The sequence below is a fragment of the Chiloscyllium punctatum genome, chromosome 22, assembly GCF_047496795.1.
Source record: "Chiloscyllium punctatum isolate Juve2018m chromosome 22, sChiPun1.3, whole genome shotgun sequence".
NCBI lineage: Eukaryota > Metazoa > Chordata > Chondrichthyes > Orectolobiformes > Hemiscylliidae > Chiloscyllium > Chiloscyllium punctatum.
Window position 1 is genome coordinate 62,852,444 of NC_092760.1, and position 22,840 is coordinate 62,875,283.

At 41.1% G+C, this 22,840-nt stretch overlaps 1 protein-coding gene across 3 annotated transcripts in view; it reads right to left on the reverse strand.

Annotated features, from left to right (window-relative positions):
* Nucleotides 1–15,846: 15,846 nt before the first annotated feature.
* The window catches only part of LOC140493723 (TBC1 domain family member whacked), a 115,435-nt gene continuing 108,441 nt past the window's right edge, over nt 15,847–22,840 (reverse strand). For 2 of the 3 annotated variants that reach the window (XM_072592506.1, XM_072592505.1), the window contains 2 exons: nt 22,072–22,194; nt 15,847–16,336 (listed from right to left, as the gene is read on the reverse strand). In XM_072592506.1, coding sequence (XP_072448607.1) covers nt 16,104–16,336; nt 22,072–22,194 — 356 coding nt within the window. In that variant the 3' untranslated portion in view covers nt 15,847–16,103. The remainder of the gene's footprint in view (nt 16,337–22,071; nt 22,195–22,840) is intronic. The other variant, XR_011963752.1, reaches the window with a different exon arrangement.

The following is a 22,840-nucleotide window of genomic DNA, read 5'->3' on the forward strand; positions in this document are numbered from 1 at the left end:
GTGGTTATGCCTAAGGATGAGAGGTTGGGTGTAAGAGATCAGTAAGTGTAAGCTCACTGGGCCCTGAAGCAACTAAAGGTCTTCATCATAAAGAGAAAAAAAAGACAATTATTGGATGTCTCAAAGCCCTTTATAGCCAATTAATTACTTCTAAAATTCACTCACTGTTGCAAAATAGGAAATGCAGCAGACAATTTGCATACAGCAAGCTCCCACAAACAGCAATATGATGATGACTGGGTAACCTGTCAGAGTATGGTGATGGAGGGAAGAATATTGGATAACAGGGCCAACTCTCATGTTCTTTTTCAAAATAGTGTAATGGGGTCTTTTGCATCAACCCAAGAGACAGATTGAGCCTTGAATTAACATTTCATTGAAAAGCTATTATCCTGTTTGTGCTTCACTGGAGTGTTAGCCTAGATATTTGTGCTCAGGTCCTGGAATGGGAGTTCAACATGACTGAGCCATAGTTGCCACAGTCTGAAGTATGAAGGTCCTGTTACTCAATCTTTAGGGTCTAGTCCATTTGAATGCAATGACAATACCAAGAATCAGTCAGCTTAACCTTTTCAAAGACTAATCAACAGAGATATCAGCTGTAGCATTGTGGCTGAGCCCTCAACTCTATGTCAGAAAGCGGTGGATTCAAATCCCAGATAGAGAGTTGACCAAAAGATCCAAGCTGATATCCTAATGCTCTTCTCAGCAAACATTGCATTGGAACAAGAGGTAAAAAAAACACAGAATGTAAAGACAGATAGCAAAGATAAAGAACGAAAAAGAGTGGCTAAAGTAAACGTTAGTCCTTTAGAGGATGAGAAGGGGCATTTATTTATGGGATATGATGAAATGTCCGAAGCATTGAGCAGGTATTTTGTGTCAGTCTTCACAGTGGAGGACACTAATAACATGCCAGTAATTGACAAAGAGACAAAGGTAGGTGAGGACCTGGAAGCTTTCGTTATTATGGAAGAGGTAGTGTTGGGCAAGATAATGGAGCTAAGGATAAACAAGTATCCTGGCCCTGACAGAGTGGATCCCAGGGTATTAAAGAGATGGTGGGAGAAATAGCAAGTGCAGTAATTTCCCAAAATTCGTTGGTTTCTGGCGCAGTTCCAGCAGATTGGAAAACAGCAAATGTGACACCATTGTTTAGAAAGGGAGGTAGAAAAAAAGATGGGGAATTATAGATCAGTTAGCTTAACTTCTGTAGTGGGGAAGATTACTTACAGTGTGGAAACAGGCCCTTCGGCCCAACAAGTCCACACCGACCCGCCGAAGCGCAACCCACCCATTCCCCTACATTTATCCCTTTACCTAACACTACGGGCAATTTAGCATGGTCAATTCACCTGACCTGCACATCTTTGGACTGTGGGAGAAAACTGGAGCACCCGGAGGAAGCCCACGCAGATACGGGGAGAATGTGCAAACTCCACACAGTCAATCGCCTGAGTCGGGGATTGAACCCAGGTCTCTGGCGCTGTGAGGCAGCAGTGCTAACCACCGTGCCACCGTGCCACCCCTGTTTGAGTTTATTATCAAGGAAGAAATAGCAAGGCATCTAGATAGAAATTGTTCCACTGGGCAGATGCAGCATGGGTTCGTGAAGGGCAGGTAATGCTTAAAAAATCTTTTGGAATTCTATGAAGACATTACGAGCAAGGTGGACAGAAGAGACCCAGTAGATGTGGTGTACCTAGATTTCCAAAAGGCCTTCGACAAGGTCCACACAAGAGGCTGCTGCATAGGATAAGGATGCGTGACATTATGGGTAAAGTATTAGCATGGATAGAGGATTGGTTGACGAACAGGAAGCAAAGAGTAGGGATAAATGAGTGCTATCCTGGTTGGCAATCAGTAACTGGTGGTGTGCCTCAGGTATCAGTATTGGGACTGCAATTATTCACAATTTATATTAATGATTTGGAGTTGAGGACCACGTGCAATGTGTCAAAGATTGCAGATGACACTAGAGATTAGTGACAGAGCAAAGTGTGCAGAGGACTGTGAGACTTTGCAGAGAAACATAGATATTTAAGTGAGTGGCAAAGGTCTGGCAGATGGAATACAATGTTAATCAATGAGAAGTCATCCATTTTGGTAGGAGTAACAGTAAAAAGGACTATTACTTGAATGGGAAAATGTTGCTGCATGCTGCTGTGCAGAGGAACCTGGGTGTCCTTGTGCATGAATCTCAGGGGGTTGGTCTGCAGGTACAACAAGTCATTAGGAAGGCAAATGGAATTTTGTCCTTCATTGCCAAAGGGATTGAGTTTAAAAGCAGAGAGGTTATGTTACAGCTGGTGAGGCCACACCTGGAGTACTCTGTGCAGTTTTGGTCTCCTTGAGAAAGGATGTACTGGCACTAGGTGGGGAGGGGTGGGGGGGAGGGTGCGGAGGAGGTTCATTGGGTTAATTCCGTAGTTGTGGGGGTTGGCTTATGAGGAGATGCTGAGTAGACTAGGATTATATTCATTGGAATATAGAAGAATGAGGGATGATCCTTTAGAAACATATACAATTTTGAAAGGAATGGATACGGTTGAAGTAGAGAGGATGTTTCCACTGGTAGGTGAAACTAGGACAAGAGGGCAGAGCCTCAAAATTAGCAGGAGCAGATTTAGGACTGAATTGAGAAGGAACTTCTTCACCCAGAGGGTTGTAAATCTATGGAATTCTCTGCCCAGTGAAGTAGTTGACGCTACTTCAGTAAACGTTCTTAGATCTAAGGTAGACCTTTTTTGAACAATAAAGATATGCTGTTGCATTGTTTTGGAACTTTGGAGAAAAAAAAGTCAAAACAACAGCACTTTTAAAAGGGAGAGAAACAGACAAAGGAAGCACATGGTGAGGTCAGTGCAGGAAAGAGAGAGAGAAAGAAACCCACAATGCTAACTGACAGCAGTGAACCTGCACAGTTACTGCCTTTGCTGTTGAATTCATGTATCGCTAGACATCGAAGTGCATCTGGGAAAATTAACAAAATGTGAAGTTCACAACTAATCTTGGAGGAACCTGTTTGGGAGAGGTCACAGAAACAGATAAGTAAATATTTTAAGTGTGGCCTTACATAAGTCTGCAATAGTGAATAGAGTGGATTCTTTCTTGATTATATGTTTTATTGAGATATATCTCTTGATTAAACTTAAAAATATAAACCTTAAGTATTAATTTAACCTGGAGCAGTGTTTTGTAGAGGAATAAAACAGAGCTATCTTCTGAGTCTGTAGATTGAATGATGAAGAAATAGCCCTTACTAGAGTGATATGCTCTTCTTGTCAGGTATGGGAGCTAGGGAGAGTTTACGTGTTACTGAGGATTATATCTGCAATAAATGCTGTTGGTTATCACATTGAATGAATCATTTGGAGAGACAGTTAGAGGCAATAAGGAATTTACAAGAGCAAGGGGATGTGATGGATGGCAGTTATAGGAAGGGAGAAAAGTTGCAAATACAGTCACATAGATGGATTAACTCCAGGAAAGATAAGAGAGGTAGGCAGGTAGTTCAGGAGTCTTCTGCAGCTATCCCCATCTCACACAGGTGTGCTGTTTTGGAAAATGTAGGTGGTGATGGATTCTCAGGGGAACATAGCACAAACAGCCACGTTTCTGGTATTGAGACTGGCTCTAATGTAATGAGGGGTACATCGAATTCCAAGAGATTGATCGTGTTAGGGGGCTTACTAGTCTGAGGTACAGTCAGATGTTTCTGTGGTCAGCAGCGAAAAATCAGAATGGTGTGTTGCTTCCCTGGTGCCAGGATCAAGGATGTCTCAGTGAGGGTGCAGAATGTTCTCAAGGGAGAGAGAGCCCAGCAAGAGGTCATTGTCCACATTGGAACCAATGACATAGGAAGGGAAAAGTTTGAGATTCTGAAGGGACATTACAGAGAGTTAGGCAGGAAGTGAAAAAGGAGGTCCTCAAGAGTAGTAATATCTGGATTACTCCCGAGCTAGTGAGGGTAGGAATAGAAGGATAGAGCAGACGAATGCATGGCTGAGGAGCTGGTGTGTGGGAGAAGGATTCACATTTTTGGATCATTGGAATCTCTTCTGGGGTAGAAATGACCTGTACAAGAGGGACTGATTGCACCTAAATTGGAAGGGGACTAATATACCGGCAGGGAGATTTGCTAGAGCTGCTCGGGAGGATGAGGAAAGACATCAATCTGAGAGTGGTACAGTTGAGAACAGAAGCGTGTCAAACAGTCAGGGCAGGCAGGAATAAAGCAGAGAACAAAGTAGGACTGATAAATTAAACTGCACTTATTTCAATGCAAGGGTCCTAACAGGGAAGGCAGATGATCTCAGGGCATGGTTAGGAACATGGGACTGGAATATCATAGCAATTACAGAAACATGGCTCAGGGATGGACAGGACTGGCAACTTAATGTTCCAGGATACAAATGCTACAGGAAGGATAGAAAGGGAGGCAAGAGAGGAGGGGGAGTGGCATTTTTGATAAGGGATAGCATTACAGCTGTGCTGAGGGAGGATATTCCCGGAAAGTGAAACTAATGTACGACCCAACATCAACCTTGGCACTACAAATAACAAAGGCAAACACTGCACTATTGGTCTGCAGAGTCCTCCTTATCTGGGGGCTTCAACCGAAATTGGGAGAGCAGTCCCACAGACTAATTGAGCAACAGCCTGACATAGTTATTCTCACAGTCATATCTTACAGTAAATATCCCAGACATCATCATTGTTGTCCTGAGGTGGACAGGTTGATTAGGAGAATATAAAGGAAAGGTCAAAGATGTTGTGATAGCCTCTCCAAGGCCCATGGGGAATTGCTAATTAATCTCCTCATGGGGTGTGAGTTTCCTTAGTAACAGGCAACCACAGGTTATGACGCAATGGTTTATTTTGTGTACCATGTCTTTATAAGGACTACATGTGGTGGGAGTGCATACAATGTTGTGTGACTCTGCCCGCCTGTAGGTCTGCTTTATATCAGCAAGCTGCACACAAACAAAGCAGTTAGTTTACTGTAATGTCTGTTTCATGACCTACAGTATTTATCTTTACTGTTTTAAATAAACTAACCAACATAGTTAATCAATCCCTGATGTCATATTGTTTATTAGACCATTAGCATGAACAGAACATAATTTATCTGTAGTGGACAACATGCTGGTGAACCCTAACATGCTTGAGCAGTCAGCACGTAAGATTATGTCATGGTAAAATACTTGTTTGATAGTCTCAAGTAATGTTAAAGTGCATGAGATAATCCTTGATAGCTTTGTTTGTTAAAGTGTTGGAAAAAACAGATAGTGTTGATAACATAGCTTGCTGCTAAGGAGATAAGTTGCTATTGAGAGACCAGTTTAACTCACTTGAGAAATTTAAGTCATCAGGGTGTGTTTTGGCACCACTTGAGGCACAATGATAGTATCTCTGCTCCTGAACCAGAAGCCTCAGTTCAAGTCCTAGCTGGGCTGGATGTGTACCATAATATGTCTAAACAGATTTACTCATTTGCTTTTGAGCAGAGTTCGTATAGTCTAGTGGTTACCGCATTTGCCTCACACATCAAAGGTCCCTAGTTCAATCCTAGCTGAGTACATTACAGATCTCTTGTGGCAGTGGTAGTGTCCCAACCTCTGCTCCAGGAGACATGGATTCAAGTCCACTTGCTCCGGTGGTGGACAGGTTGATTAGGAAAATATAAAGGAAAGTTCAAAGGTGTTGTGATAGCCTCTCCACAGCCCATAGGGAATTGCTAAGTAATCTCCTCATGGGGCCTGAGTTCCCTTAGTAACAGGCAATGGTCTGCCCAGGTAGAACTCATCACCTGAATCTTTTCTAAAGTAGCCCCAATCAGGTTCTTGTGGTGCAGTCAGTATCAATATCTCAGGGCTGGAATATCTGGGTTCAAATCCCTCCCATCTCATAAGTATACTTTAACTTGCCAAAACAGGTTGATTTAAAATAATAATAAAAGCAGGCATTGGAGGGTTCCTCTGGTGCAGTGGTAGATCCCTACGTCTGAGCCAGGATACCCTGGTTCAAGCCTCACCTGCTCCACAAGTAAGTCATAATCTCTCAACAGGTTGATGAGAAATTGTAAAACAGATGCAAGGTGCTTTTGTGGCATGGTTGTAGCATCCCAACCTCTGAACCGGGAGGCCTAGGTCCAAGTTCCACTTGTTCTAGAAGTGTATCATAACAAATCTAAACAGGTTAGTTAAAAAGATCTATAAAACGGACTCAACTAGAACATCAGGCCTAGGTTTGGGCCCCACCTGCTCCAGAAGTGTGTGATAACATCTCTGAACAGGTTGATTACAAAATAAAAATAAAACAGCCCCGGGGAGTTTTGCAAACCTGTCTGTCCTGGGTTGAGATTAAAATTTGTATTCCGCGCGTTGTGGGTCAATTTTGATGTTCAACAATAAGCAATGTTCCTTTCCAGTCAGACTTCCTGAGTTATTACATGCATATTGTCAGAACACCCCCAAAATTCCCTGGTTCAAATAGAGATACAGTGGACCATCTAACAGAATTTAGAATGGTTAAACATGGACAGAGCTATAGTTTATAGATTCAGTTGCCTCTGATGAAGAAAAACTGCACAGAACATCTACATCACAATTAACAGGTGAATACCTAAAAATAAACCCCAAAAGATATGGACCACAAAGAAAAGACTAATTCAGGATGAATTTAAACCTCTCAATTAATTAACTAGCATTCATGTAATTTAAGCAGAAGCCTAGAGAATCCATGGACCTCTGTGTGAACAAATGTGAGGAAAGAGTTCATGATTTGCTTTATTTTGTGATTTTCTAGAAGCGGAACTAGGGCATCTATCCAGATGGAAAATTTCCAGAAAGATTTTCTACACAAAACAAAAGCACACTATGTGAAAAATCTACCAAAGGATGCATGTGAGTACAAAGTGATCCATGCTGGTCAACAAAGCCGAAGGGTCTTAAGGACAAATTCAACATTTGATACAATCACTAAAACACTTTAACATAGCAAGATAAGTGGAAGATGTGATTTTCTGCATGTGCCATGGAAATACCCAGCTTTCAGCCAATTTTACAAGACATGTGAAAGAAAAGTTCATTGGCAAAAACAGTGCACTAAAGACAAATTTTGATGATCCATAAAGAGTGTTACACAAACCAAGCTAAATGCATAGAGGAGAGGATTCTGGCTACAGTAAAGATCACTTTGTATCCCACTAGAAGTGCATACATGAAATGATCGACAAATCAGAATCTGATGGTGTACATGACAAGACATAAAGTGGTGACCACACATTCCACACTGTCATCATACTATTTGGAGTTTTTGGAAGAATTGAAATTATCGGCCCTCTGAAAATTGGTGATTATTCTTTATAGGACACAGTTAACACTGGGCAAGTGCCAACCTGCTCCCCTGAAAATGCTAAAACAAAGAAATGGGAAGACCTTACAAAACCTATGAATACAAAATATACATTATACAATGCTTTAACAAGACCATGCTCAGCAACAATAATGGAAGAGTGTCACATTCCCGCCCCCCCCAATCATTTTTCCGCTGTGCAGATCTTTGAGATCTTTATGTGCCAGTGACTTCCGGTCACTATATTGGCATGCCGGAAGGTGCCCCATGGCTTCTTCTTGTGGCTATGCAGCTGTGTGCAGGAAAGTTTGCTGGAGTGCAAAGACAGTAAATCCAACTCAATGTTGCAGATGTCCTGCATCATGGACACTGCTAAGTCAGCAATTGCAGGTATACTAACATGTCATGATGCTGTGCTAGTCACAATCCATGGAATCAGTCAGGAATCAGAGACTGAATGGAAATTGCAGCAGACAATTCAAGAAAAATTTGCATAATTGAACTTGAAAGAATGGAACCCTTCATTTTCTTCTGAATTAGTGGAGCTGATAGATCTCTTTTGTGGACAGAAAAATGAAAAGAAGAAAAGGCCGAGCAATCCAAACTTGAGACTACCACGTGTGAGGCAATGAAGTCTTCAGGGTGAAACATCTGCTTACCACACAAAGGTGAATGTCAAATTGAAAGTGAAATAAATGAAGCAGGATGAACTGTAATCCCTTTTTCCCTTTCTGATTACCTTGGGTTTTTCTAAATGCACAGTTATAAATGTCAAGGTTGCTAGTTTACAGGAAAACCTGGAATGTTGGAGGCTGAGGGGTAACCATATAGAGGTTTATAAAATCTTGAGGAGTATGGATAGGGTAAATAGACAAGGTATTTTCTCTGGGGTGGGGGAGTCCAGAACTAGAGGACCTAAGTTTAGGGTAAGAGGGAAAAGATTTAAAAGCGACCTAAGGGGCAACGTTTTCACGCAGAGAGTGATGCATGCATGGAATGAGCTGCAAGAGGAAGTGGTGGAGGCTGGTACTATTACAGCATTTAAAAGGCATTTAGATTAGTACATGAATAGGAAGGGTTTAGAGGGATATGGGCCAAGTGCTGGCAAATGGAACTAGATTAGTTTAGGATATCTGGTTGGCATGGACAGGTTGGACTGAAGGGACTGTTTCTGTGCAGTACATCTGTATGACTCTATGACTATAATTTATATGTAGAACAGATGAGGCTCAGCAGGAGGAGTTGCAAAAACAGCTGATTGATGTTGGACAAAATGCTAGACCTGCAAAACCAGGTGGAGATACACTGTGAGCACAACAAGAAGCTGCAAATCACTCATGAGACACTCTTGCCAGAAATTATGCTCTAACTCAAGAAATTCAGCAGAGTATTGAGAAATCCAATATCTTGGATTTGAAAGTGGAAAAGTTCCAAGCATCAAAAAATACAAATAAACGTGTTGATGATGCTGGACAAAGTACCTTATCAAAGCAAAAATACTCTGCTTTTCTATTCTTCCTACCAAAGTGAACAATTTCACATTTTCCCATACTGGCACAGTGGCTCAGTGGTTAGTGCTGCTGCCTCACAGCACCAGAGAACCAGGTTCGATTCCAGCTTTGGGAGACTGTCTGTGTGGAGTTTACTTGTTCTCCCTGTGTTTGTGTGGGTCTCCTCTGGATGTTCCAGTTTCCAAAGAAGTGCAGGTTAGGTGAATTGGCCATTCTAAATTACCCATAGTGTGCAGGGATGTGTAGACTAGGGGAATGGATCTGGGTGGGATGCTCTTTAGAGGGTTGGTGTCGACTTGTTGGGCTAAATATCTGAAGAAGGGCTGATGCCTGAAACGTCGATTCTCCTGTTCCTTGGATGCTGCCTGACCTGCTGTGCTTTTCCAGCAACACATTTTCAACTCTAAATAGCCTGTTTCCACACAGTAGGAATTCTATGATGATTTCTACATTCTACCTGCAGGGTTTGTGCCCATTCACTACACCTATCTATATCTGTCTGCAAGTTCCTCGTCACAGCATGATTTCCTTCCTATTTAGGTGTCAACTGTGACTTTACCGATTATGCCTTGAATTGAATTGTTATATTTTTTGCTTTCCAGTCCAATGGACCGTTTTCTGAATTGAGCGAATTTTGGAAAATTAACACTCAAGTATTTTATCTCATTAATAATTTCTTTGAAGAGGTCATGCAATATTCACCATTTGCCTGGATGAGTCCAGTTCCAGTAATGCTTGAGAAGCTAACATCATCCAGGATAAAGCAACTCAGTTGATTGACACCACATCTACAAACATTCACTCCTTCCACCATTGATACAAAGCACCATCATCATGTACCATTTAAAAGATACACTGCAGTAACTCATTAAGGCTTTTTTGACAGCATCTTCCAAACAATCTCTACCACCTAGAAGTGCATAGGAGTATCAATCTCTTCAAGCTCCCCTCCTAACCACTCAATCCATTGAGTTGGAACAATGTCACTGTTCCTTCACTGTTACTGGGTCAAGATCCTGGAACTCTCTTCCGAACGGCATTGTGAGTGCATCTACAACACATTTGGCTGCAATGTTCCAAGAGACAGATCGGCAACACCTGCTGAAGGGCAATTAGGAACAGGAATTAAATTCTGATCTAGCTAATGACTGCCATATCCCATCAATGAATGAAAACCAAATAAAAAGGGTCCAGCTGGTGAGCTCAGTAGGAACAGTTTATTGCAGTGTAAAGAGTCATGTCAGGATGCATCTTCATGAATATAGTTCAACAACACTGGTTATGTCACTGGACCGGTAAACCAGAGGCTTGGATGAGTGCTAACCCTTTGGGGAAATAGTTAAGAAAATCACACCAAGTCAGATGGAGGAAATTAAATTCAGCTAATAAATATGGAATTTATAGCTAGTCACAGTAACCATAGACAATACAACTATCATTGATTGCTGTAACCATACATCCTCGTTCACTAATGCCCTTTAGAGCTGGATATCTGTCAATCATATCTAGTCTGGCCTACGCATGACAACAGACACACAACAATGTGGTTGACTGTTGACTGCCCTCTGGAGTGGCACAATAAGCTTGTTCAAGGGTAAATTGAAATATTTAACAAATGTTGGTCTTATCAGCAATGGCCACACTCCATGGAAGCTGTTAAAGTGAATGGATCAGAGCATCAACTTTGCAACTGACCATGAGGGTTTCATACTAATGAGTTAGTTTAATACTAACCTCATTCTTTCAGATGTGGCATTCTAGGATAGAAGCAGTTCCAGTATGGGAGGACATTCGGCTGATTGAGCCAATGTCTGTCCTCTGTGAGAGCCATGGAGTAAGTCTTGATTCCTCTTTACCTGTGGCCTTTCAATTCCTGCCCCCACAGCCCCCCATCTCACTTCAGGTGTTTTTCCAATATTTTATTGAAAGTCAAGATTGCATCTATCTCTACCAGTGCAAATGTAAACTGGTTAAAAAAAAGGATTTTCCTTGTGTCATTTCTGATTATTTGATCATTCACCTTGATTGATGACCTTTGGCTTGTGATTCCTTTGGCAATTGGGACAAATTCTGCCTATCTAGCCTATCTGGATACCTCATGATTTTTAACACCTACATCAAATCTCCTCTATACCTTCACTAAGTAGAACACCTTTTGCTTTCCTAATCTCTCCACATAACTAAATCCCTCATTGCCAGAACAAGTGTTATCAATCTTTTCTGTGCTCTTTCTTTTTAAAAGCAGGAAGTAGAATTAGATATGGTATTCCAACTGAGGCCAGGCAAATTGGTGGTTTAGAAAGATTCTCCATAAAGCCCTGACTTCTGTACTCTGCTCTTCTCTTTATAAAATCCATGTTCTCATATGCCTTTTTAACCATTTCCTCAAACAGTCTTAAGGCTCAAGACAACCATTGACTGCTGCTTTTCTTGTCTTTTATCACAATACCAATATTTTCATGAATAGGAAGGGCTAACTGCTCATTTAATTTACAATTGGGTACGTGACCACAGGTGTGACACTATGTGGGTGAGTTTTCCTTTCTTTAACTATGGTGCACACAGCCAGGAGAATAAGGTTGCAAAGTAAACTCTTCAGAGATATAGAATACAAACACCCTGGGGAACCTAAGTGCGAGTTAGTAAAGGACTCTTAATAAACTGCATTGTACAAGACACCATCCAGGACAAAGCAGCCAACTTGATTGTCGGCCCAGCCACCACCATATAGAAAGAAAGAGCTTGTATTTATAAAACTCCATTCACTCAGGACGCAAAGATGTCTCAAAGCACTTTGCAGACAATGAAGTACTTTTTGAAGTGTACTGTTCTTATTCACTAAAAATAGGAGCTAACTTTGCAGAGAAATATTTAATAATTGACCAGATACCAACCAATTTCTACTGATATTAATTGAGGGATAAATATTTGCCAGGATAATGGGAAAAGTGCAGCTTTCAGTAGGATCTTATACATTCTAGCCAAAAGGGCAGACAGTAAAGGGTTAACTATAGCTTTATTCTAAGAATAGCTGTATGTGTGTAAGGGACTATGGCCTTAGTGATGTCAGATTACATGGAGCTGGATTCAGGTTTCTAGGTTTCCAGAGATGTCCTCCCTTACAGTCATTCATTGTTATGTTTAATAAGGCATATTAATGCTCATTATCTGAGTGCAGATCTTACAGACAGGGTTACAGTTTAATGTCTTATCCATTTCCTCCATTGCTACACAGTTGTAGCAGCGTACACCGTTCATGAGAGGAACTGTAGCAACTCACCAAGACTCCTTAGATAGCACCTTCTGATCCAAGTCCTCTACCACCTAGAAGAACAGGGACAGTAGACACGTGGAACACCACCACCTGCAAGATCTACTGTAGGTCACATAACATTGTACTTAATCAAGGCTTATTCACTGTCGCACATCAAAATCCAAGACGTTATAAAAGTATTGTGGGCATACCTTCACCACATGAACTTCAGCAGTTCAAGAAGAATATCTACCACCTTCAGAGATACAGTAAGAGTGAAGGTTACATAACAGCATCATTATTGTACAGAAAGATGAGCTAGTGCCACAAGTATAGAATTTGAATTAGAACTTCTTTTTACATATCTGTTTGCAGAACAATATTTCTTAATTGTAAATTTGGCAGTGGTATGGTTCCATAGCAGACACCTCTGATTATGCAACGTAACCATCCACTGTTTACTAATTGACATTTTAGTTGATGAATTTATTGAAAGCAGTCGGCAAGACAATGCTGGCATGTCCTAGTGCAATGCCAGATCTTTAAAAGATCTAATTACTTCCACTTCTCTGTTCTTTCCCATAGCCCTGTAATTCTTTTCTTTTTCAAGCATTTGTTATGTCCTTTTGAAAAGTACTATTGGATCTGCTTCTACTACCCTTTAAGGCAGTACATTTCAGATCATGACAATTGCTTTATCTTTTGCCAATTCCCATAAATCTGTTTTTGCTACTATTTGTTTCAGAAGGCAGTTAAGAATCCACCACATCTCTGAATGTCTGGAGTCATGTATAGGCAGTCCACAAATGCTCAAGAAGCATTAATGAGCGAATTTGGCTTTTAACCACAATCCAGCAGTTGTGCCACCATGACTGAAACTAGCCTCTTATTGCAGATTTATTTATTTGAGTGAATTTAAATTTTAAGACTGCCATAGTGGGGATTTGATCTGGTGGCTCTGGACCATTGCTGCAAGCCTCTGGATTATGAGCCCCATAACCTAAGTATTTTTCTGTCAGTGAAAACAATTCTTCTGATTCTACCCTATCGAAGCCTTACATGACTAATTATAATTACATAATCAGCTCCCAGCTTCAAGCCTGTTTGGAGAGTAGGGTTGAATTATTAAATGGATTGGACTAGTTTCATCGCTGGCTGGGCCCAGCACTGATTAGGATGACTGGGTGCTAAGGCTAAATGAGGTTTGGCACAATTCAAGACGCCACATCACAGAAAAATGCATTCCCAGCTTTTGATGGGACCGGTTTGAGCTGGAGCGGCTCCTCTGTTTCATGATACCAAAGCCACTGACTAGAGGAGAGGAAAACAAAACTTGAAAGACAGAAATGCTGCATCTGCACTAGCAAGATCCATCAGCCACAATGTGAGAACATCAGAAGAGGAGGAACCTATTTTGTCCCTCATACCTTCATTCCTTTATACCTTCATGGGATATGAACAATCACTTGATGAGGTCAGTATTTATTGCCTTTGCCCATTTTTAATGCCCATTAAGAAAGTGGCAATAAGGCCCCTTCTTGAACAGCTGTGGTCCATGTAGGTACATCCAAGCAGTCCTGTTGGGAAGGGACCCAGTGTCTCAGCCACAACGAAGGAATGGCGCATGGTTTGAAGGAGCACCCACAGATGGTTGCGTTGGTTTGTGTTTGTTGCTCTAATCCTTCTGGGTAGTTGAGCTCATGGCTTGGAAAAGTGCTGTCAAAGTCTTGGTGAATGGCTGCAGTTCTTTTTTGGGTGGGAAGAGAAGGTGCTCCAAATTCCCAATGTGCTTGGATTGAAAATATTTAACATTTTGGCATCTTGTAGATGGTACACACTGCTGTCACTATGTACTGGATGGAGCAAGTGTTTGAGATGGCGAATGAAATGTCAATCAAGTCAGTTGCTTTGTCTTGAATAGTGTTGCACTTCTTTAGTGTTGTTGGAGTCACAGTCATCCAGGTAAATGGAGAGTGTTCTATCAAATTCCTGACTTGTGCCTTCTAGATGGTTCTAGATGGTGGATCAGCTTTTGGGAAGTCAGGAGGGGAGTTACCTGCAACAGAAGCTCCATCTCTGATTTGTACTTGTAGTTACCGCAGTTATGTGATTTCTCCAGTTTAGTTTCTGGTCAATACCAACCCTTAGGATATTGACAGTAAGGGAGTGAGGAGGGGATGGGAAAATTTCAGTGGCAGTAGAGTCATTTGAGTTGGACATCGTTTCTCTCTGATAATCGTGTTGTGTAAATATGTTGTTTGTGATTTAACAGCCCAAGCCTAAGATCACAACTGATCTATATAAACTCCATTTAGCTACCTAGATTTTGTAACTTTTTATTAATCTTTTCCAACAATATTTATGAATGACAGTCTGATATTTTAAACTGACCCCAAACATTTGCACCTGTTGTGTTAAACGAGTCTTTCTCTGCTTTTCCAATATAGCAAGGTGCGAGGTGCTGCATTTGGTAAGAGGGATAAAGACTCTTGGAAAAATAAAAGGCCACACAAGGTCAAAGTGTAAAGGGATCTAAGGTTACAGAAATCATTGAAAATAATCTATGTAGGTTAGCAAAGCTACAAAATGTATAGAAACCATGGGTCTCGGTCAAACTGAATAATAGTCAAAAGCAAAAGAGTTTTTTTCCAAACTTGTAAAGAAAATTGATTAGACCACATTTGGAAAATAGAACAATGCCCTGGTTCTCCCATAGTAGTAAATGATGGAGAGTGGAAGCTATTTTTAGTGCAGATGCACTCACTGAGCCCTGGTGAAGCTACAACCCATTAAATAGTGGGCTTTATGCTAGAAATGAACTCAATTCTTATTTAGCTCCCTATTGAATGGATCATTTTGTGAGGGAAATGAAATGGTCCCTTAAACCTGCCAATATCTGCCTGATCCGTGTGTAGCTCTCATTCCTTTAGCCTGTTCCTTTCTGATTTTGTCCAGCAGCAATGGCTTTAACCTGGTGTGAATTTGGGATGTTTTGGGAGGGAACAGTGAGAATCACGTCAACTCTCAGCCAGCATGGATTCTGCAGGAGCCTACAATATGTGGAAATACCTCAAAGGCAGCCTGTTTACATGACAGGATCATTTTCTCTTACCCACTCTCACTCCACATCAGTTAAATTTGAAGAGCAGCTGCAAATGGGTTTGAGCTAAGCAGCTTTGGGTTGGGACCATCATTCTAGGACGTACTGGGCAGGAATAGTTATTTTCCTTCAAGCACTGCCTGACAGCATGAGTCTTTTCTTATAATAAAGTGTTGAGCTCCTCAGATAATTAGACAGAGGGCAGAGGAGAGGCAATGGTTTAGTGGTATTATCATTAGACTATTAATCTCGAAACTTAGCTAAGAAACTTAACAAATGTTCTGAGGACCTGGGTTCAAATCCTACTTCAGCAGATGGTGGAGTTTGAACTCAAAAAAAATCTGGAATTAAGAGTCTAATGATGACTATGAATTCATTGTTGGAAAAAACCTTTCTGGTTTACTAATGTGCTTTAGGGAAGGAAATCTGCCATCCTTACCTGGTCTGGCCTACATGTGACTCTAGAACCACAGCAATGTGGTTGACTCTTAACAGCCCTCTGGGCAATTAAGGATGGGGCAATATATGCTGGCCCAGCCAGGGACACCCACATCCCTTGAGAAAATTAAAAAAACATCAAACAGCAGCAACTAATTTTAAACTTTTTTTAATATAAAGCTTGAGAGTGCATTTCATTAGACACAAGTGCATTAGTGACAAACTATGAGAATTGGCACTGCTTTTTAAAAAATATATTTATGAGACAAAGTTAATTAACTCGGCACGTTTAATGAACAAATAACATGGAGTCAGTAGTAGTGGTCACCTAATTACAGAGTCAAAATATCCACTCCCCTTTCAAATAGTTTTCTTTGCTAAACTGACGAGGAAATAATTGCCCCAATATTGGTTCCCTCTCGATGGCAAGTTTAACCCGATCTTATCGGGAAGTTTTCTCAATCCTCCCCCTCCCACTAATCCCCCTCCTCGCCTGCCCTTTGTTGTTGAGAGTAGTTGACCGACGCTTCGAATGACCAGGGATAAACAATGTTTTTTCCTGTGAAGGGGTTTCCTTGTATCCTTCAGACAAGTGGCGCAAATCTTGCAGGTAACAGCGGGCTATTTTCAGCATCTTGGTAAGCGTGTCCTTCAATGTCTCTTGTTGTCCAGCTCCTTATGAAACCAAAAGAAAGAAACACATTTAACAATTGTGATAAAAATTGCATTAACATTTGCAGCAAAGGCACAGCTCATTCATAGAAATACTCAGATCAGTGCTGAACATAAGGCTCTCACCGAATTTCTTCAATTCATCCTCCCTTCAATACTTTTTGCCCTCATGTACTTATCCAGACTCCTCAAGAATGGATCTGTGGATTTTGCCACCATGCGCATTTTTGTGTAAAGAGTGAGGAGAGGCAATATAAACAATGGAATAATTCCAAACAAAAACGGAAAAACGCATAGAAAAATCTTTGAAGCTAACATGTCAGATTGTCAGGGCTGTTATAAAAAATGGAATATTGGTCTTTATAAAAAGTGCAAATACAAGGAAGTAAAGCTATCTTTTTATCAATCACTGGTTAGGTCCCTGATGGAGCAGTCCGCTCAGTGTTGGACATCACCGATAAGGAAGTGTGTCAAGGCTTCAGAGAGGTTGCAGAGGAGATGTGTTAGATTAATACCAGGGATGAAGGACTTCACAAGTATATGGAGATACTGGAGAGACTATGATTGTTCACCCTGTGATAGTGATAGTTAAAGGTAATTCTTAATAGACATGTTCCAATTTTCTGATTGGCTTTCAAGGGGCAATCAAGGATAAACAACCAATGGACCAAGAATCCCTACATTTGAGAACGGATAAGAGCAAAAATATTTCTGGAACAATAAGGAAATTACAAATTGCAAACCCTGAGATGCAACTTTATAAGCACATCATACATGAAGCAGAACTTGGCTCAGTAAATGATAATGTCAGTATGCATTTATGAATAAAATGAAACAGGGCAGAATACCAATTACTCTTAATCCCATGTAATTGAGGAATCTTTTCTTTTCATATCATTGCTAAGTTATGTTACCACAGGAGAGTTGAGATGAAGGCATACCAAGCATAATTCGCATCCAGACATAGAATTCCTGCCTGAAACATTCATTGTGGTGAAGACTTGGATCCAAATGGAACATTTCTTGATGACTTTGCGGCAGCGTCAAACACCCCAAGGTTGAAAGTTTTTCCTGAAGGTACCTGTTATTATCTCAAGGTTAAATTTGCAGTTAACTCCTGCTTCCAGTTAGTACAGCTCTATCCTCAAAGTCAGGAACTCAGTTCAGAGTGCTTAACATCCAATGGACGCTGGTCCCAATGTTAAAGTGCATTGATGGGTTTTAGATTTCAAATACTTGAAGAATGAAACATAGCAGGGAAACAGAAGGGGTTCAGAACTATCTGGACAATCCTTCAAATTAGCTGGTGCAGAAATATGGGTTGAATGGCCTCTAACCATGCTGCCCAATTCTTTGGCACCATATTGTGCATGTTTTTGTGCAAGTAAAACAAAGTGCAATTTGGCACTGGCTTGATTAGCAAAACAAACCTAGAAGAAACATAAAGAGCAGCCACAAAAACACCATCACCATCACATTCCCCACCATGCCACTCACCATCCCTGTCTTGGGATAGTAACTTCATTCTTTCACTGTCGCTGGGTTAAAATCCTTGAACTCCCTTCCTAATAGTCCCTTCATCCTAAAGACTGCAGCGGTTCACGAAGGCAGCTCATTGTCACTTTCTCCAGGGTAATTAGGGTTGGGCAATAAATGCTGACTTAGCCAGCGATGCCCATATCCCATGAACAAATATTTTAAAGCTGCTATGGGACAGAATAAAAATTCGATCAAGGCTTTGGTTATTTTCTGAATTAACTTGTTTGGGGTTGTTGTTGTGACTGGAAGCACCAGCACTTATTGCCAATGCTTAACTGTATAAGATAAATGCGAGTTACCTTCCTTAATATCTTCTAATGTGGCTCTGTGTCAATAACTGGCTATTAACTACGCCTATGAATCACCTTGGTGCGTTTTGCATATTAACAATATGTTCCTTCATGTTTCATTTCAACTTGGTGAAGGAATATAGTTCAGCGTATGGATGGTGTGTGACTTGACGGGAGGTTGCAGTTGTTGGTGAAGTTCCCATGCATTTGTATATACATGACTGGGAAGAAGCTCTGAGTAGCACTTTGGTTTCCATTACAAGCAGTGGCTCAGTAGCACCCATTCTGACTGAGCTGGCTGAGACCTGACAGACATAACTGCCAGGTTAGGCCTGCAGCACATGGGGAGAAAATAAAAGGAATGGGTAAGTTTCATGACTTTGCCCTCACAAATCTGTTATCGCAGGTGCAACTGTCCATGACATTGCATTGCATAGAGTATTATGTTCATATAAATTGATTGTTATAGAATCATGGAATCTGTACAGTGCGGAGGCAGGCCATTAGGCACCTCGAGTCCACACTGACCCTCCGGACAGCATCCCACCCAGACCCAGCTTCCTATTCTATTCCTGTAACTTGGCATTTTCCATGGCGAATTCACTTATCCTATACATCCCTGGGCACAATGGGCATGTTAGCATGGCCAATCCTCCTAACCTGTACATCTTCGGACCTGCTCACCACATCTGTTTGAGTGTCTTGAGTCGTAGCTCCCAATGGAAGTGTGCCACCATGATGTCTAATGTCATGTCCATGCAGGATATTTCAGATTAATGTCTGTGTTGAGACCCTGCCGTAGCCCATATGAAAGCAAGACTTGTGGGAGTATGTAGGGCAATGGATGACTCTTACTGCGTGTTTCAGACATTTTTGTTTTCTTTTGCGCCAGCCAACGGTTTTGAGGTAATGATAAAGCATAGCCACACCAACTTAAACCAACCATAGATGGGTGTTGGTCAGCTCAGTTTGCTGGATTGCGATGCCAATAGCATGGGTTCAATTCCTGCACCAGCTGAGGTAATCATGAAGGCCTTTCCTTCTCAACCTGTCGGCTTGCCTGAGGCACGGTGGCCCTCAGGTTAAACCACCTCTGGTCGTCTTTCTCAAATGAGAGAGAACCCTACTGTCCGGTGGAACTGGACAACTTTACCTTTGTCCTTCCCAGTGATGAGAAAAGGTTTTGCTGCAATATGTAGGTCTGGATGCTGCCTTAGCACTCACAACTCGAGTAAAGAAAACTTTTATCCCAATCATTGCTGGCTGTGGGCCAGTACAGAGTTGAAACTAGTCCAATCATTGAATACTTCAACTCTTCTCTCAAAACAGGATTGATGCAGAGAGCTGATTTTGCAATTATCATTAATCATAGAAGGTTTTGATAAAGAGAAAATGCTTTCATTGGCAGGAGGTTCAGTAACCAAAGGACATACATTTAAGGGAAAAGAACCAGAGGCAAAATTAAGAATTTTTTTTGTAGCAAGTGAAAGCATGGCAGAAATAAATTCATTAAGGAATTTGTTTTCGCTTTTGAATCAACCTGTTCAGAGATGTTATCACGCACCACTGGATTCAATAAGGAATTAGATAAATGCTGTATGTGAAAAGATCTGCAGGGGTTTCGTGAGAAAGCAGCAGAGGAGTGGGACTGATTGGCTTGCTCTTTCAGAGGGTCAACACGGAACAAGATGGGCTGAATGGCTTTCTTTTGTGCTGTGTAATGCTATATGGGGCATGGAGATTGATTCACAGCTGGAGACCACATTAATTTTCACCAGTGCATTGAGGCACCTCCTGCCTCCAACAGGACAGTGTGGTGGGTGCAGTGGCCAGGAAGTTCTGGAGTTGCATATCTAACCCCACTTGTTCTGTGAGGTCTTCCTTCATCACAGTTCGGTCAGTGGACTGAAGCCCCGAAATGTCCTCTGATGTCATCCATAAAGTCACTCAGCTGTATAAACAATGGCTATTCCTGGGAGAGGTGCCCTACCACCAAATTCTCAGGGCAACTATGGATGAGCAACTCCAAATGTTGCCCGCATGCTAAGAAAGGATATTAAAAATAAAATAAAAACAGGTCATGGAGATGCGTAACAAGAAAAGAAAGTTGTCTAAGACAAACCACCACAAGATTAACTTCAGACAAAACAACACAAGAACCATCGCTAATCTTTTGTCAATTGAGTCAGACTTTGTACAAGTTCACGCTTTGAACAGGTTACAGGATATAACTGAAGAGAAAATCTGTCAATGGATGAATGAACGAATAAAATATACTGTTGTGACTTAGACTAACAGGAGCAGAATTCTACCTAGTTGTCAAGTAACTGCAGCACAAGATACATGCACTGATTAAAAAAAAACTCAGCAAAGGCCAGTGCTACACCCAATGACCACAGCAAATAAACCTTCAACTGTCTTTGTAATCTCAATTCCTCATCATAATTGACAGTGCTGGACTGTATCCTGCTTCGAACTGACACTTAATTCTGTTTCAGAGGAATGGGAAAATTAATCCCATCTCCCACATTGTCCACATTAATTCAGTTTGTAGTAGCTCACTGGGCAATGCAGGGTTGACACCTGTAGGTGGATGCATTCTTTGAGGGTTCCATCATTAGGCTGAACTACACGGAGTTGCTCTTTGTAAAATAGAGTAGCGTAGCTTTACAGGGATGCCATAATTTGTAGTAACAACATCGTTCTCAAACGATTGAGAAGTGCTAAGTGTACTGCATGGATGTATCAATTATGTCAAAATTCAGATTGTCTAGATTGTATGAAACTGAAGAGCAGCAGGTATCAAGACCAGTCAGATTTACTGTTCATCATGAGAATCTGCTGTGATGTTACTCCGACATGTTGTGAACTTCAGGACCTAGGAGAATAATTTTTTATTCTTGAAGACTTCAGGGCAATCCTAGAGGTTAGCAGACCCTAATGACATATCTAGATCAGGGTGATATCAGGTTGTGCTATTTTCTGCCATTAAAAAAGTGTTTGTTGAGTTAAACCATCATTATTCCATCGCGTTGAGCACTCCAATACCGATGATGCGAGGTTGTAGGAAATTTCACAGCTGGGATTTCATTGAGGGTAGACAGAGGGGTAGGTTATCTTCCATCGTTCATGTTTGGAGAATGTTTGCAAATCACCTGCCTCCTTAGAATGATACAGCATTAGAAGAGGCCATTTGGTCCATCACATGTGTACCAGCTCTTTGAAAGAGCTATTCAATTCTTTCATTTTACTCTTTTATTTCTTCCATCGGTCAAAAAATGTTTTCCTTTTCAAGCCTTGATCCAATTCTCTCTTTACAATTACTACCAGCTCAAGGGCTATAAGTCTGTGTTCCTCCCTCACTGGTCTTACACACATCTCCGATTTTCATTGCTTTACTACTAGTGGCTTTGCATTCAGCTGCATGGGCCTTTAACTCTGGAATTCCCTCCCTGAATCTTAAAACTTCTCAGTCTTTCAATGTGATACAATACTTCTGAAAATCCACAGTTCTGTCTCAGATATGCATCACCTGTCTCAATGTCTCCTCATATAGCTCGCTGTCTCTGATCAAGTTCCTTGGAAGTGGCCTGCAGGCCCATGTAAAGACAAGTTATTATCGGATCCGTTCCGACCTACCCTTCCAGGTGGTGTAACCCAGATTACAGCAACTCACTTCATAAATTTTCTTGTGACTGTTTTGCTGATTACCAAAACTGTGTACTCTGGATACTAGCCCTCTCTACCTGTCTTTTTGTGAATTGTGATCCAGGTTACACATTGTTTGTGCTTAAAGTATTAAAATATCCTCTACTTGCTGTTACTGATCATTACTTTACCTTGTAAATTTAAAAAAAAATGAAGTTGTAATTCAATGCTGAAAAGGTAATATTGAGAGTGAAGACGTACCTCTTCCTATCGATGAACTTGACCTTGTCGTCCTCTTCCCTTCTGCTCCCTTTGTGTCAGGTGCTTTTTTCCCATTTAGCTTTGTCGTATTTTCCACAGTGGCTGCCTGAATGGAGTGCTTGCCTGTGGATATATCACAGAACAGACCTTGATATAAACATCAATAATGTTTCAGTGATTAGGGGTTCAAGTCCCATTCCAAAGATTCCAGCACTAAGTTTAGTCTGACACCCCAGAGCTGGATGAGTGTCACAAAGTCAGAGGTGACATCTGATGTGACTAGTTGTGCTGCACAAGGATCTCTATTGAGGCTTCAACTATTCACCATATTCACTAACAACTTGGATGATGGGTTACAAAACCACATTTACAAGTCTGCTAGTGGAGGAAACGAGAGAAAGCCTTGCATTTATATTGTGTTTTTCATAGTTTCCATTGGGCATCTCAATGTGCTAACTACACAAGGTCCCCAGTTTACAAAAGTACAACTTACGAGTGTTCATACTTACGAACACAACCCTATAGAGGGATGTGATTTTAAAGTTTCAACATTTGAACATTTCGTGTACTTACAAACAGCTGCTTTACACTGTCCTGCATTGTTTTTCAACTTGTGAACAAATAGACTAGAAAATGGACTGCAGAATTAAACCTGTTCACAACCTGGGGATTGCCTGTAGTAATATTTGAAGTTTAGTGACTGTTGTAGGAAATGCAGCATTCATTTGGTCAGCAAGTTCCCACAAACAGCAATGTGATAATGATCAGA